We start from the raw sequence: 16,207 nt of genomic DNA on the forward strand, positions 1-16,207 counted from the left end.
ACTTTGGTTGAATTATGGTTGCCCATCAAGACCTTTTCAGGTTTTTTCAATTCTTTATAAGTGTTGAACCATGCTTTGTTGTTGCAAACATAAACTGTTGCACCAGAATCCAGTCACCAATCTGATGTCTTTATAATATTAGTTGTCATATTTAATTTAGTAATCATTCTAATTTGAATGTTTGAAACCATGGCAACTAACTCCCTGATTTCATCTTTTTCAACCATATTCACTTTGAAAGAACCACCTTTCTTGTTGAAATTCTTGAATCTACACTCTTTTATATAGTGCCCTTTATTTCCACAATGGAAATAAATTCTATGCTTCTTATTAGCATTTTGTTTCTTCTTGAATTTGTTTTCTTTCTTTTGCACTTTCAGATTGTTTTTAATCATTGTCAAACCAGTTTTAGTAACCAAATTCACTTTAGAATTTGTTACTTGCAATTCACACATACGAGATTGAACCTCAATTTGCAAGTATGTTTGAAACTGTTCAAAGGTATAATTGTCTGTAGAATGCAACATCTTCTTTTTATATTCATTCTAGAATGGAGGAAGTTTTGATAAAACAACCCCTACTTGAAGTGAATCAAGAACTTTGATATCCAAATCATTAAGTTTTGATATTAGCATTTTAATTTCATGGACTTGATCCATGATTGGCTTATTATCAGTAATCTCATACTCAAAAAATTTAAAAAAAAAAACAATCAGAACCTAATTTTTCGTGCTTGTAATGTGTCTCTAAGGTAGCCCGAATTTCTTTTGGTGACTTTAATTTGGAGAAGATATTATAAAGTTGACTGGTTAGAGTATTTAGTATATGCCCTCGACAAAGCACTTCATCTTCTTCACGTTTTACTCTTACAGTCTTAATAGTGGCAGATTCATCTTCTTGAGGTTCAAATAGTGCAAATAGATTCAGATCAAGAATGTAGTAAATCTTTAATGAAGTAAGCAGGAATATCATCTTGTCCATCCATCTTGTGTAATTCGCATTTTCAAACCGATCTAGTTGAATTTTAACATCCTTAGCAACTTTGACGCTATAATTCATATTTGTCTCCTTCAAAATAAACACCTTAAAATTGTTAGGAATAGTTTAAGATGGAAATAATTATGTGTTTATTTGTCCCACATAGAAATAACACCTCCAGGATACAACTAAGCCCTCTAAACCTCTAAAAGAATGAGAAGATAAGACCAAGAAAAGAATATATGTATTTTGTTATATTCTTTTCTTTGTAGTAACATGCTTTTATAGACTTGAAATATAACGATGAAACAATATGATTGTTCATCAAATAATATGATTGTTAATAAACCACTATGATTGCTCATCAAACAATATGACTATTGATGAAATATTATGATTGTTCATTAAACAATATGATTGTTAATGAAATAATATGATTGTTCATCAAACAGTATGAGTATTCATAAAATAGTATAACTGTTCATATTAAGTTCCAAGTTCAAAGTTTCAAATGCTATCTTTTGATATTTTAAATATCCATATAATAATATTAAGAAACCAAATAGAAGAGTTTGTCCACCATGGCTTAATTTACTACACAATAGAAATTCATGCTTAAAAACATTATGAGAAAGTGTTTTTTTCTAATATGGAATAAAAAAAAATTTTATTCATTTACAAATTATACCAACACTCCTCATTTGTTGTAGTGTTTGTTACTTGCTTTGCTGAGGCTGCATAAAAAAAATGGAACTTAACAGAGAAAATCATTGACGAAGAAGAAGCAGCCTCCGTAGTTGCTGTTGAAGTAGAAAGACAGGATGATTCAAGAGAAGATGATCAAGGCAAAGGCACTTGGAAACACGCAGCAGCGTTCCCTGCTGCTTATACTCCCTCGTTTACCTACCTTTTGTTCTCGCTGCTCCAGGTTATATTTCTTCTACTTGAAAATATGTCAAGAAGAGAAAAACAATAATCCGATGAAACCCGGATCCTATTCCATGCCATGAAATCGGGTTTTAAAACCATGCTGCTCCCTGGATAGGTAAAAAATCGCATTTCAAAAAAAAAAAAAAACAGTCATGTATACGGAGCCCATGCATGCAAAAGTAATGAAGAACTAGTTTTATTCTTCTCGAAGTCATTTATATTCGATCATAACAGTCATGATATTCTTGCCCATGCAAAAGCAGTGAAGAACTTGTTTTTAATCCTCTCCTCCTTTAGGTTTTCATCATCAGAAGTAGTCCATTATCTTTTAGGTTTTCATCATCAGAAGTAGTCCATTACCTTTTTATTATCTGTTTTTATTGGCACTAAACCACTGCTATATAGAATCTGTTCCAGGTTTGATCATCTTTCTTTTATTTTATTTATTTGTATAAGAACATCTTATACTTCTCCATTTATGGTCTTGTTTGCTTGCAATAACCTAGATTTTGCGTATACTAATAGGTTCTTGAACGCTATCAGCTTAAGGAACAAATATAAGAATTTAATTTTCCACCTGGAGATTGATATCATTATTCCTTTACATATACTCTTTGAGTTTTTAATATATACGCTTAATAATAAACTAATTGCAACATGTATTAATACTAAAATATTCATAATAATTAATGATTTATGGTATATAGATTTTTGGTATTTGAATGGGTTATGAATCGTTAAATTACTTGTTCATAAAACATATACTTAAATTTGAAATATCAAACCAACTCGACGATAAGTTCGAAAGAAACAATTAAAAAAAATACTTTACTTGAAATTAATGTAATAATTTGTATTTTTTTTCCTTTTCAATAAGAATATAGGCGTAATCTACTCTTGAAGATTTCATTAACATACAAGAAAAGCACCTTAAATAAAATTATTTTAGTCTCTACGACACATGATGAAGTGAGAATAATATTAAAAGGGACGTGGGATCGGGTAATGAACTTTCGAGTTCGTATAAATTAATGAATTCGTGTGATAATATATTATTAATTAATTTTATTTGAAACCACGGATAAAAGGAAAATATAAATTATGGATTGCTTTGAGTTAAGTAAATGCATTTGAAAAAACACGTATAATAACAATTACTAGCTAGTTTCGATCTTGTTTGACCATCTATTTTACTTTTGTTGCTCTACGTCAACTAGTTTTAAGAATTATGGACCGATCATGAGAGTACTGGCAGCCCATTTTCCAGGTTATTTTTTTTCTCTTTTTCTTTCTTTTTTTAATTATTTCCTTTAAAAAAAAATATGCCATATTAACACTCTGAGTATCTAGCTATCCTGTTTATTTATTTATTTTTATGCTACCAGCGATTTCCAAGTTTCTTTAGAAATAATATTTCTTTTCACATAGAGATCAAAACACTCTTTATTTCATTTAAAAAAAATTAAAATATATAGATTTTTTTTATCAAAATGCATGGTTTTTTTAGTGGGAGTTCGCTAGACCTTCCTGATATGGATTTTGAATTTCCACCATTTGAACAATTCGCGGAAGTTGCATTAGGCCACTTCAATTCTCGACATCGGGTTTGTTTGCCCTCCATTCTTGTTTTCTTTTGAAGCTTTCAAACTCTTGTTTTTTGTTTGTAAAATATTATTTTAAATTTATCAGACTGCTTATACGTTAAAGAGCATCAAGGCCGGAAAGGTGTTCCGAAGCCATGATTCTGTGACCGACCTGCAAGGAAGGCCATTCCAGCGCGACCGTAACTGGTGTCATCTCACCTTTAATGCCCAACAAGAAGAGCATCATCCAGAGGAGTTGTTTTTCGCTGAAGTGGAAATCGACCCTGTTGATGTTATCCAGGTCAAGAATAGTGTTCTGATGCGTCCTGATGCTGGTATGCTCCCTCTGATTAATAATCTTAAGAGTAGATATAAAATCAGTTGTGGGCATAAACTATATTACTAAAAAGATTATCATATTCATACATCTATTGTTTTAATTTGTAATGCAGTTTTAGAGCAAGAATGTGAAGGTTGTCAGAGAGTGGAGGGCCCTATTGTTCAGCATCCTCCACCAAGTCATGCTGTGCTTGTTCACCCTGTTCACTTTTAATCTTTTCTTTTCTAAGTTGTTGTTAAGAATTTTTGTTTTTAACTTGGAACTCAAGCTACATGATCGGTGCTATGGTGTTGCTTACACTCCTCCTAATAGTTATAATTATGTAAACTTTAACTATCTGAATCCCTCTATTTTAACCATATCTCATTTGTGTTGTTAATTAGACCCCAGATGCAAATAAAAGGAATACCTTTTAATCAGTTTCGGCGCCATGCCATAGCAACTAGCAAGAGTTAAAAAAAACAAGGAAAATGAAAAATAACTAAACACAAAACCACACATAAAGTAGAATGTAGGTTTCCGAAGCACATCTTACTCTCAATCATTAGTGAAATTGTTGAGAATTTCGATCGGTGATGTTTTAATAATTACTCATTGGAAGCTAAGTATACTGACACAATATCTAACATAGTTTGATAAATCAGGAAAAGTGACAAATTATCTATATCCACATATTGGAAGCTAAGTATACTGACATAATATCTAACATAGTTTGATAAATCATCTATATCTATAGGAAAAGTGACAAATTATCTATATCCACAGAAAAAGTTGATATTATTAAAGATAAAAAAAAACAGTATAGATATTTGGAAAAGGAGAGTGATATTCTTTCCACTTTACTCTCATTACTCTCACACTCACTGCTGCATAAGACAGCAAAGCTATTGTCTTTGGCAATTACTCTTTTTTCTCTCTCATGTATTTCTCTCATACTCTTCTTTTGCTCTCTAACTTATACCTTTACTTATAGGCATGAATAGTGAGATAATTTAGCTATAAATTATGGCATTAATGGTAGTAGTATTATTTTATTAATAGTTGGTGTAACTTATTTGATAATATCCACCTACCATTATATTCTTTTAATAATGATATTTTTTTCTTTTTAGAGTAAATGAAAAATACTTCTTAACACATCATAAATGATTCAAGTAAATTTGATTTTGACAAAGAATTGTACCATTATAACAAACACATCAGCATTAATCCTTCAATCCTACTATAAAAAACACGTAAGCAATGGAATGAATTGATAGGTCTCCATTTTGCATGATTTAAACAACTGCTGAAATAAATAAAGGTTATTATAATTCTATAGTACTCTGAGTAGCATATTCAATGACAAAACCATAGGATCTAACTCTAAAGATCCAAGGAAAAAAAACAGTAATTGTTGAAAGAGTTTGTTAGAAAATAATATAAATCATATCTTAGGACTTCACATAACAGCTTAAGCTTTTGGGTTGAGATGGTTCTTTGACATGGTATTAGAGGCTTGATGACTAAGCGATCACGAGTTCGAATCTCACCATCCTTATTTATTTGATCAAAAATTAAGTACAAGGTAATATGGATTTATACAAGTTTCAAGTCCAAAGGGCTTTTACTTAAGAGGGTGTGTTAGAGAATAATATAAATCATATCTTAAGACCTCATCTAACAGTTTAAGTTTTTAAGTTAAGATAGTTTTTTAACAGTGTTAAAGACATAAGCTAAGAAATTTTTTCTTAACACCGTGGATGAATCTTTCATCTGATCGTACACAAACACTCCCAAGTCCCATCCATTTCCCTAAATTGTCCACATCAAACTAGATCAGAACCTTGCTAGATGTTTTACAGTGTTTCAATAGCTTTACTCCACGGGGTAGTAGCGTTTGGCTATAGTAAGCTTGTTGAGGTTTAGGTTTGCTCGAGGAAAAAAAATAGAATATAACCTAAAGAATATTAAATTTGAGCATCCCCCAACCCCCGTGTCACACGAAGAGCAAGATTTTAACAACAACAGACCTATACCACCATGAAATTGAGAAGACACAGGCCCTTACAACCAAGCAACAAAAGTCAAATCCACAAGAAATTCCATGATTGTTGTGAGACTAACTGCAAGGTGAATTCATATTAGTTTCCTTGACTGAAAAATGACGAGGCAATAATTACTCAATTGGATAAGGAAATGCCTTGCTAGCAACAAAGTTGAGAATGGATTTAAATGTGTGTAATGTAATCAAACCAAATGGAGTTGAGCTTGTATGTAGTTTCCATTTTCATAGTTATGTATACAGAGAAGTAATCCAGAGTTTCCAATTAATGGGGGGATAAGTTAAGCCCAGCCACAAAATTCCTCCTACTCTCCTTTGCCTATCTATCTATTACACCTCTAAATGTAAGCATAGCTAATATATGGGTTCCATAATGCTACCAACTACAAAAGAAGACGTAACAATTATGAGAACTCCACCAGCGATCTCCCAAAGCTAGCTTAATGTCTGCAGCAGTTCATTTTAAAAGCCAGCTTAACTCTGGAATTATATCTCGCTTCTGCGCTGACAAGGAGAAAAATAAAGGTACTTTCATTGTTCTACTATATATCTTCTTCTGTTATTATTATGCTCAAAATCAGTATAGGACATGTTTGTTTCCCGGAAAATAGTTTCCGGGAAGCTACTTTCCAAACTTTTCTGTGTTTATTTGTCATTAGAGAAGTTAGTCAATGAAAAACACTTTCTAGTGAAAACATTTTTTGGTCAACGAAAAACACTTTCCAGCTAGTGAAAACATTTTTTGGTCAACGAAAAACACTTTCCAGTCAACGAAAAATATTTTCTGATCAACGGAAAATACTTTCTGGGCAATAGAAAACACTTTCTGGTCAACCAAAAATATTTTCAGTCAAAGAAAAATTTGGCTTGGTCTTTCCTTGGAATTTATTTTTCCCGTAATTCACTTTTTCCAAAATTCACTTTTAAAAAAAATAACTTTCCTACAAATAAACGAAACCTAGATGTATTTTTTGTTTCTTGAACTCATATCTTATGGATTGCCAATCCCACATACCACGTCAAAGGAAGCGCCAAGAGAATAATGGTGTCTGACTTATTAGAGCATCTCCAATGGAGAAGCCAAATGGATAGCCAAAAATAAAAAATTAATATTTTGGCTTTTTAGAAAAATAAAACATTAATAAATTATTTTCCAGTTCATTTTTCATAATATAACCAAACACTGGAAAGCGTTTTTCAGTTTATTTTCTATAACACTACCAAACATCAAAAAATAATTTACTTTTCAGGAATTCACTTTCCTTGGAATTTATTTTTCCCGCAATTCACTTTTTCCAAAATTCACTTTAAAAAAAAATAACTTTCCTATAAATAAACGGAACCTAGATGTATTTTTTGTTTCTTGAACTCATATCTTATGGATTGCCAATCCCACATGCCACGTCAAAGGAAGCGCCAAGAGAATAATGGTGTCTGACTTATTAGACCATGTTTTTAAAAGTAATAAACCATACAAAAATGTGAACTAGTACGCTCTACTACAGAAGAGGTTCATGCACTCTACTGTAGCATTCAACATAAAAACAGCATTCATTACCCTTAATAAATTAAAAAAATATTTTATATATTTTAAAGTAGTATTAAATGAGAAATTCTTGGTAGAGTGAAATAAAATTTGAAAAGAATTTTAAATATTATTCAAATGATCAATGATTATTATATAGAAAATAAATATGAATTAACATAACAGACATACTTTATACTTGTTAAATTAAGATATTATTAATGAAAGAATATTAATTATAATAAGAAATCGATTATTGAAAGGTTAAGCCAAAATACTAATGATTTTTTCTAATATTTGAAGAATCATGACATGTTGCTAAATGATGCACCTGATCTTCAAATATAAATTAATTAATTGTTGAATTGATATTAAATTAAATTATTTAATTTATTTAATTATAATTATAATTTATATTTGAGCCAACATATTAAGAACCTAATGAGTCAAATACATTAAGAATCATTAGTTGGAAATAAAATAGGAATGATAGGACTTGATTAAAATATATTTTAAAAATTAAGAACTATAATATAATTAATATGGAGATTATATTTCTAGACCTAGAAATATTAAATAAAAACTTAATTGAGATAATTTATAAAATTATTTTAGATTAATATATGAATATCATCAAGGAGGCAAATTGATATTTTATCAATTTATATTATTTTTCAGATTCTTTTATAAATAATAAGTTATTTCTCTTATGTAAAGTGGTTGTTTATTAGAAAAGTACTTAAAAATACAATATTAGACTTAACATTTCATGCATAACAATCTCTCTTTCTTAAATAGAGATTTAGAAGATTTTTGACAAGTTATTGTGAATTATCATTAAAAATTGAACATTGAATAATTAAATAATTTATGATTTATAATAATTTAATTTTTAAAAAATTATTTAAGATATAAAAAATATTAAATTTTTTAATAATAAATTTTTAGATAAATCTAATTTAATTTTTAAAAAATTATTTAAGATATAAAAAATATTAAATTTAATTTTTAAAGAATCCCATACAATTTTGTTTCATAATTTTAAATAACCACATGCCGTACGGCACAAAGCATCTATCACCCTTTCATGCCCTTCGTTTGCCTTCTTATCTATCGCTACTCTCTAAAAAGATGGTCGGATTCTAAATTTCTAATTGGACATTCACGATTTCCAAGAAAACATATCTGCAGACAAAAAGTAAGCTTATTTCCTACTCTTTTTCTTTCCACAAAAATTAATTGCTTCTCTAACATCTCTTTTTCGCATTTCAATAATCTGCTGAAGGGTACCCAATTCAAGAACCCTTCAAGCAGACCTCAAAATAACACCATAAAGTTTCAAAGTGAAAAAACATTGAAGGAAAGCAAGTCCCATATCAATCCCATAAAAAAAAAAATTACTTGAATAAAAAGCAGGAGGAAATGAAGTAGAAGACAAAGTAGCAAGTACCTTGAGAGCATCTTTGAGGAGGGGTTCATTGGTGGGGTTGAAAAGACAAGAAACTTTAACCACCCTACCAACATCAAGACCATGCTTATTATTTTTTTCTGCTACTTTTATTCAGCCATGATGGGAACTGGGTTGCTCTTCTCAGCTTCTGCAAATTCCACTGTATGTGCATGTTTCCCTTCATTTCAGACAATACAATCAATCAGAGTTATTAGTTCTATATATTTTCATATATAACGAACCACGTAGAAGAAGAAGTGGTTTAGGGGAAAAGTTGTTGCCATGTTAACAGAGAAAGATACAGCCATTTTTTTGAGCAAGCACTTTCCTTTATCCTGTCTTGTTTTTTTTTTTTTTTGATTTATGTGGGATATCCGAATTAGTGGGACTAATCCCCACAACCCACTAAACATACTGCAAACCCACTAACCCTGTCTTGTCTTGTTGATAACATGAGTTGATGGCTTAAAACTCCAAAATTCAATTAGTGGGACTAATCCTCACAAGCCACTAAACACACTGCAAACCCACGTCTTGTCTTGTTGATAAGATGAGTTGATGGCTTAAAACTCCAAAATTCTTTTTTCTTATGCGTACTCCTCCACTGTTTGATGTCTTAATTCAATTATCATTTTCATTTTCATCTTTGTCCCTCATCTATCAGTTTCTTCACTAAATTTTTGTTGTCTTCTGATTGACCCATTCATGTTTCATTCATTTGTCAATCGGCTCCTTCTGACTGCCTTCCTTAGCAAAATTAACAAAAATTTCTTTCTTGTTATTATTAATATTTGAGTTTCAATTTCCTTCCAAAAGGATCAATCATTTCCATTAATTTTTTGACATGATTTATTTTAAAAATATATCGAAAGATTGTTCTTGAAAGTTATTTCAGTTGAAAATGAAAAAAGAATACGGAATATATATGAAAGTTAAGAAAGATATAAAGCCAAGTTCATTTATAATTTCTTGAAAAGGCTCAACAAGAAAAATATAAAATATTGAAACATAAAAGGCTAAACCCAGTTAAAATTAAATCAAAACAAAGGGATCTTTTGCTAGTAAAAAAAATATCAAAATCAATGAGAATATTACAGGAGAATGAATCGAGTTGCAATGTGGTCTTTGGGTTGCCGCTGAGATTTTGAGATTTTTCAATTCGTGATGTCTTTACGTTTTGGATGAAGATTAAGGGTTCATTTTCGTTATTTACAATTTAGGACGTTGTATTTGATATACGGCTAAAAAATAATGAAGAGTTTTTACCGGAGTAATCTTTAAATATATAAAAGTAGTTTATAAGGATGTTTTGTACGTTAACAAATTAGAGAACAAATTATTAGTGAAAAAAAAAGACCGTATATTAAAATTGAAGATGTACCAAAAAATTCAATTGTCATGAGAATAATTAAATTTTATCTTGAATAATCTATTAATCTTTTAATTTTACTAATTATATTTATTTATTCACGTTAAAGTAATTGATATGATTGAGACTAAGTATTTTTTTAGTTTAATTTTTTTTAATATTTAAATAAATATCTTTTTTAAGAAGATATAATGATATTTTATAGAAAAATTCTAAAAATAAATATATTATGGAAATGGGCCTAGAAAACCAATAGCATGTGATATTTATGTGATATTTATTTTGGTGATCTTTTCAAAAAAAAAAAAAATTTAGAAATCATTTTAGATCTACAAAGTTCTATCATCTCTTTTAAAAACAGAGATTCTGACCGATTCTCTTAAAATCTCTCAAGTTTTTAATGTAAAATTATGTATTAAAAGCTTTGAAAGATAATTGATGAATTAATTTTTTATTAAAGTTTTTAATTATATATTAGTTTTTAGATTTGATAATTAATAAACCTAAAATAATATGGATTTAATGAATATACGAGATTAAAAGAAGTTGAATATAATAATTAATTAAATTTAAAGTAACGAAGATTTACCAAGCATCCAGACCTAAAGAAAAACTTTCTATCTAAGAAATTTATGATCTTATTATGTATTTCAAAAAGGCCATTTGATTTTCCCATCCTATTTTCTCTTTGCAGCGAGGAAGGTTCTTAATAAAATATTTCGAGGGAAACCTTATAAATGACATAAACTAATCCATCCCGTGAGCGTAGTTGTTGGATGGGGGGGTCGGTGGGCTTGCAAATTACTTAAAGCTAGCTGGTTTTGGCTGGCATATAATAAAAACCACATTAACACTAGCTAGCTTGAATAATATATATATCGAGAGAGAGAGCGAGCCACACACACATTTATATATATATATAGACACGCGCACACACGCACACACACATTTTGTTAAACAATGCGGCAGAAAATCAGGGACTTGATTCTTGGACAGGACAGGATTCCATCAATTCCAACCGTTCAACTGTCTTTGCATCTTATAATTTGACTGGTTTTGTGGCTCCATAATATTTATCCTTACTAAAGCAACCTGTTAATTATTGCCCATCACAACTTTGCTGACGCATAATTCCCGTGTTAAAAATTCTTTCTATACACTCCCCCGCTTGATAATATTTTTTTTAAGTAATTTTTATAGAAATTATTTTTTAAAATAAATTATTTTTAATATTTAACATAAAAATAAATAATAACAAAAATAAAAAGAATTAAAACTAAAATTTGTATGAAATTCAAATTTGAAGGGATGAAATTAAAAAAATAAAAAATAATTAAAATATTAAAGATTAAATCTATACACTTAACAAATAAAAATTTAAAAAAATATATTTAAAAAATACTTTTCTAAAAATCAACCTAAATTTTTATTTGATTAAAAAATAATTTTTATTAAATAATCTTTCTAATAATAAATAAATACAAAAAAATTTAAAAAAGTAATTTGAAAAAATCAATTTTTTTAAACAAACAAATCCTTAAAATATTTTATTATATGTGTTTATCCTTGATTTTTTAACCAAAAAAATATTTTTTTGACTTCTCCATTTTATTTTATTTTTCTTTGTGTGTTAAAACGCAAACCCAGTTGCAGCGACATAAAAGGTTGAAAGTAGTATCGAGACCTGTGGTTCAATGCTCGAAGCTGTTTAATTATTATATATCTCGAGCTCTCAACTTGACAAAGTTGCTCTCCCTATTTCACTCATGATGGTAATTAACAGACACCACTAATTACATGATTGAGTTTACCCTTTTCCCCCCTAATAAACAATAATTAATGCAGCAGGTCAAAGTTTGAGAGGTAATTACTAATTAAGTTGTAATTTAAATTAAGGTCATTGACTCGATTATTAGCATATATCTTCATCATCAACTTGAAGGTCACTCATTTAGGTTTCTGCTTTTGCAGCTGAGCACAGCACGTGTAGAGCTTTAAATGCACCCAACTGACTACTATACTGGATGAAGCAATGTTTTCCTTTTTCTCCCCTCTTGAATCAATAATCCCTCGTCTCTTTCTCCAGGGGACGCTGCAAGTTGTAGCTGGGGAATGAAAGTTTGCTACTGGACAATTGTTTGATTCCTAAGCACATATATTTATATATATATATATATATATATTAAAAATCTAATGGTAACGAGCTAACAACAGAATTGCTTATATCATAGTTTATTACATGCAACAACGTTATGTTTACTCAACCAACGTGGCTACACCATGTCTTCAAAACTAAGGTCAACGAATCTTTTTAAGAAGCGATTATCAACTTTAATTACCTTGCTAGAAATATAACTGGTATTTGGATTACTCTGGCAGGTTTCATAGACCCTCTCCCTCCCTCGCTCCCCCTTCTTAAAGGAAATTCCATAACAACCTTCACAGAGAATGAGAGAAATTTATTCCGCAACACTTATGATCTCGTCCATCTTATTCATTGTTTTTCTTGTACAATTGCTTGTATGCAAGAAGAAGAGCAAGGAAAAGACAAGGTACAAATTGCCACCAGGTAGTCGAGGCTGGCCATTGATTGGTGATAGCTTCAACTGGTACAATGCTGTTGCTGGTTCTCATCCCCCTCAATTTGTTCACCAACAAGTCAATAGGTACAGTCTCCTATTCTTTATTACCATATATCGATTATCATTTAGAGAAAATTTACTCCTTGTTTTACATTAATTATGAAGGCATGTTCTTGAAATATAGTTGACATGAACAGGTTTGGTAAGATATTCTCATGCAGTTTGTTCGGAAAATGGGCTGTGGTATCAGCAGACCCGACCTTTAACCGGTTTATAATGCAAAATGAAGGCAAATTGTTTCAATCAAGTTATCCAAAATCTTTTAGAGATTTGGTTGGGAAAAATGGGCTGATCACGGTCCAAGGAGAGCAACAACGAAAGCTTCATGGAATTGCATCTAATATGATGCGTCTAGAGAAGCTTAAGTTCCATTTCTTGGATAATATTCAATTGATTATGCTTCAAACTTTGAACAAACTTGACAACAACCAAGTCATTCTTCTCCAAGATGTTTGCAGAAAGGCGAGTAGTGCTCTAGTACTCTCTCTCTATATATAGCAACACTTGACTATTAGAATTAAGGAAAATTTAGGCCATCATGATCATTGGATTAATTACATGTTGTATCAATATTGATACTTGGTTAATGATTTATTATTGTTCAGGTAGCTATTAATCTGATGGTGAATCAACTACTTGGGGCATCAAGTGAGACAGAAATTAACGAGATGGCTCACTTCTTCTCTGACTTTGTCGATGGTTGTCTATCTCTTCCCATAAATATTCCTGGTTTTGCCTACCACACTGCCATGAAGGTAAACTCTGAAATGTTGAGTTTATGGAGTATCATATTATATAATATATGTATATTGTTAGTGATGTAGAGAGTACATGTCATGGCTTGGTAGGCAAGGGAGAAAATTATAAGAAAGATAAACAAGACAATAGAGAAGCACGGGCAAGAAGAGTCATCAGAAGGTGGTAATGGGGTGCTTGGAAGGCTATTAGAGGAAGAAAGTTTGCCTGATAATGCAGTAGCAGACTTTATTATCAATCTCCTTTTTGCTGGGAATGAAACAACAGCTAAAACCATGCTTTTTGCTGTTTATTTCGTCACTCGGTGTCCAAAAGCAATGCAGCAACTACTGGTACTGCCTTCTTAGCTATATATTAATTAATTTTCTGCTTAATAATTATTAGTATTAATCTCCACGCCTCCTTCAAGCAATTGTTCATTGTATCCAATATACTACGTCATTTATATCATCCATCATCTTCGATCTGATAGGATAAATTTGTTGTCACTTAATTTTATAAACAGGATGAACAAGATAGTATAAGGAGTAATTCTAGTGGAGACGGAATGCTAACATGGCAAGATTACAAAGCAATGTCTTTTACTCAGTGTGTAAGTGATGCGTATGAAAATTGTCCTTAATTGATCCCCTACTATCCTACCTAATTAATTTCTTCCCACCAGTCACATGCAGTTGGGTCTGATAAACTGTATTTGATCTATTTATTTATTGGATTCTTCTGTTGCTGGCACAAATTAAATAGGTTATTGATGAAACGCTTCGACTAGGGGGGATTGCAATATGGCTAATGAGGGAGGCCAAGCAAGATGTGGTATACCAAGGTACATAAACTAAGCTCTACCATCACTTTGAAAGTAATACCATTACTTTGAAAGTTATTTTGGTTTTCATCTCATACAAATTATGGTAAAAACTTGGGTTTAAAAAGACAGTCTTTTTTAAACTAGCTTTTCTCAAACAGCAAAAGCAAAAGGCTACCACAAAACACACACTACTGGACTGGAATGTCATTAATTAATGTGTTGCAATTTGATTGCAGATTATGTGATTCCGAAAGGGTGCTTTGTGGTTCCATTTCTTTCAGCGGTTCACTTGGATGAAAATTTGTACAAGGGAGCTAGCACATTCAATCCTTGGAGATGGATGGAGCCTGAAAATCAAGTACTACTTCATTATTTTTTTAACTCGCATATGTTTATCTTCATTTCATATCAGTAGTAGAGATTTTGATATATTTCATATCGCATAATTACTTCTGAAAACGTTGTTTTTGATTAATTACTTGATCTCTTCGACATTGAACAATTAATTAATTAAAAAGGAAAAGAGAAATTGGAGAAGCAGCCCATTCTACTGTCCCTTCGGAGGAGGTGCTCGGTTTTGTCCGGGAGCAGAGTTGTCTCGTCTCCAAATTGCTATCTTTCTTCACTACTTTGTTACTACATTTACGTACGTGAATCCTCCCTCTTTTTTTGAAATTAATCTTACCATAAAAAAGAAATGTCATTGAACGTCATTGAACTTACAATTGGTATTTGTGTTTACAACTTTGAAATGGAGGGATGAACAGATGGACGCAGCTCAAGGAAGATAAGATGTCCTTCTTTCCATCAGCTCGCTTGGTTAATGGTTTCCAAATTCGTGTGACAAGCCGCCATCATCTCGACTCAGAATCGTTGTAATAATTGTTTGGAGTGAAATTTCATTTGTTTATGTATAATTTTGTTCAGCACGATATGTATTTTTCCTAACCTGTAATTATTTCTTTTTCTTAATATAAGTAGCTACCTATGGTCCCTGACTACTACTATATACAATATATTACAGCATATCCCCCATTCTTTCCTAATCAAATTCATTAATTATAGGTATGTATGAACCAAATCTTTGATAGTACTAATTAATGAAGTTGATTTCATATAATTGAATTAATTGATTTCTCAAAACGAATGCCAACTTATTAAAGGAATCCTTCTGCTGCGTTTGTTCGACAAGGTGAAAGGAGTGCCAAAATTAGTTTATTATCTGATTTGCCTAAAAAAATCTTTGTCGGGAGAAAAGAATAACACGACAACCCACAACCATCTGCATATGTTACTAAAGAGCAGGGATGTTCAAAATTGTTTGTGCTAAGTTTTCTAACATGTATACGGTAGCATAGCTTAGGTAGATTAGGAGAACAAAAACACAGCAGCTATAGACCTCCACAAACGCGGTTGCAATCCCTAGAAGCAACTCTCTTCACAACAGAGAAAATCACTGCAGCCTCTATTGAAGAATCAGATCTTTCCCGTGCAAAGAAAAAACACGAGCCCAGCAGTAGCATCTCCGACAGCAGCCCTCAATCACGTCAACAGAGTTCTCCCTTCCACAACATTAGAAAAACACGCGAAGCAGCAGCAACACATATGCTCTAATACCAATTAAGTATTCAACCATGCTCTGATGTTAATTGTTAAAAACACTAAACACACTAATAATTTAATCTCCCAAGATCTTTATATATAGGAAGATTTTAGGATAAAAATAAGCTTGAATGGTCATATTAGAAAAAGGTCTGCATTGATAATTAGAATCATGTTAGATAT

General features: G+C 31.0%; 1 protein-coding gene across 1 annotated transcript; it reads left to right on the forward strand.

Moving 5' to 3' along the window:
- Positions 1-12,581: 12,581 nt before the first annotated feature.
- LOC105140808 (Cytochrome P450 superfamily protein) lies at positions 12,582-15,393 on the forward strand. Its single transcript, XM_011047802.1, is given in 8 exon segments — positions 12,582-12,885; positions 12,999-13,323; positions 13,467-13,949; positions 14,123-14,209; positions 14,362-14,440; positions 14,659-14,780; positions 14,941-15,068; positions 15,190-15,393. Coding segments are annotated over 8 exon segments (1,554 nt in total). The 5' UTR covers positions 12,582-12,667; the 3' UTR covers positions 15,302-15,393.
- The last annotated feature ends 814 nt before the right edge of the window (positions 15,394-16,207 follow it).

Source organism: Populus euphratica, unplaced genomic scaffold, assembly GCF_000495115.2.
Source record: "Populus euphratica unplaced genomic scaffold, PopEup_1.0 scaffold109.1, whole genome shotgun sequence".
Taxonomy (NCBI): Eukaryota; Viridiplantae; Streptophyta; class Magnoliopsida; order Malpighiales; family Salicaceae; genus Populus; species Populus euphratica.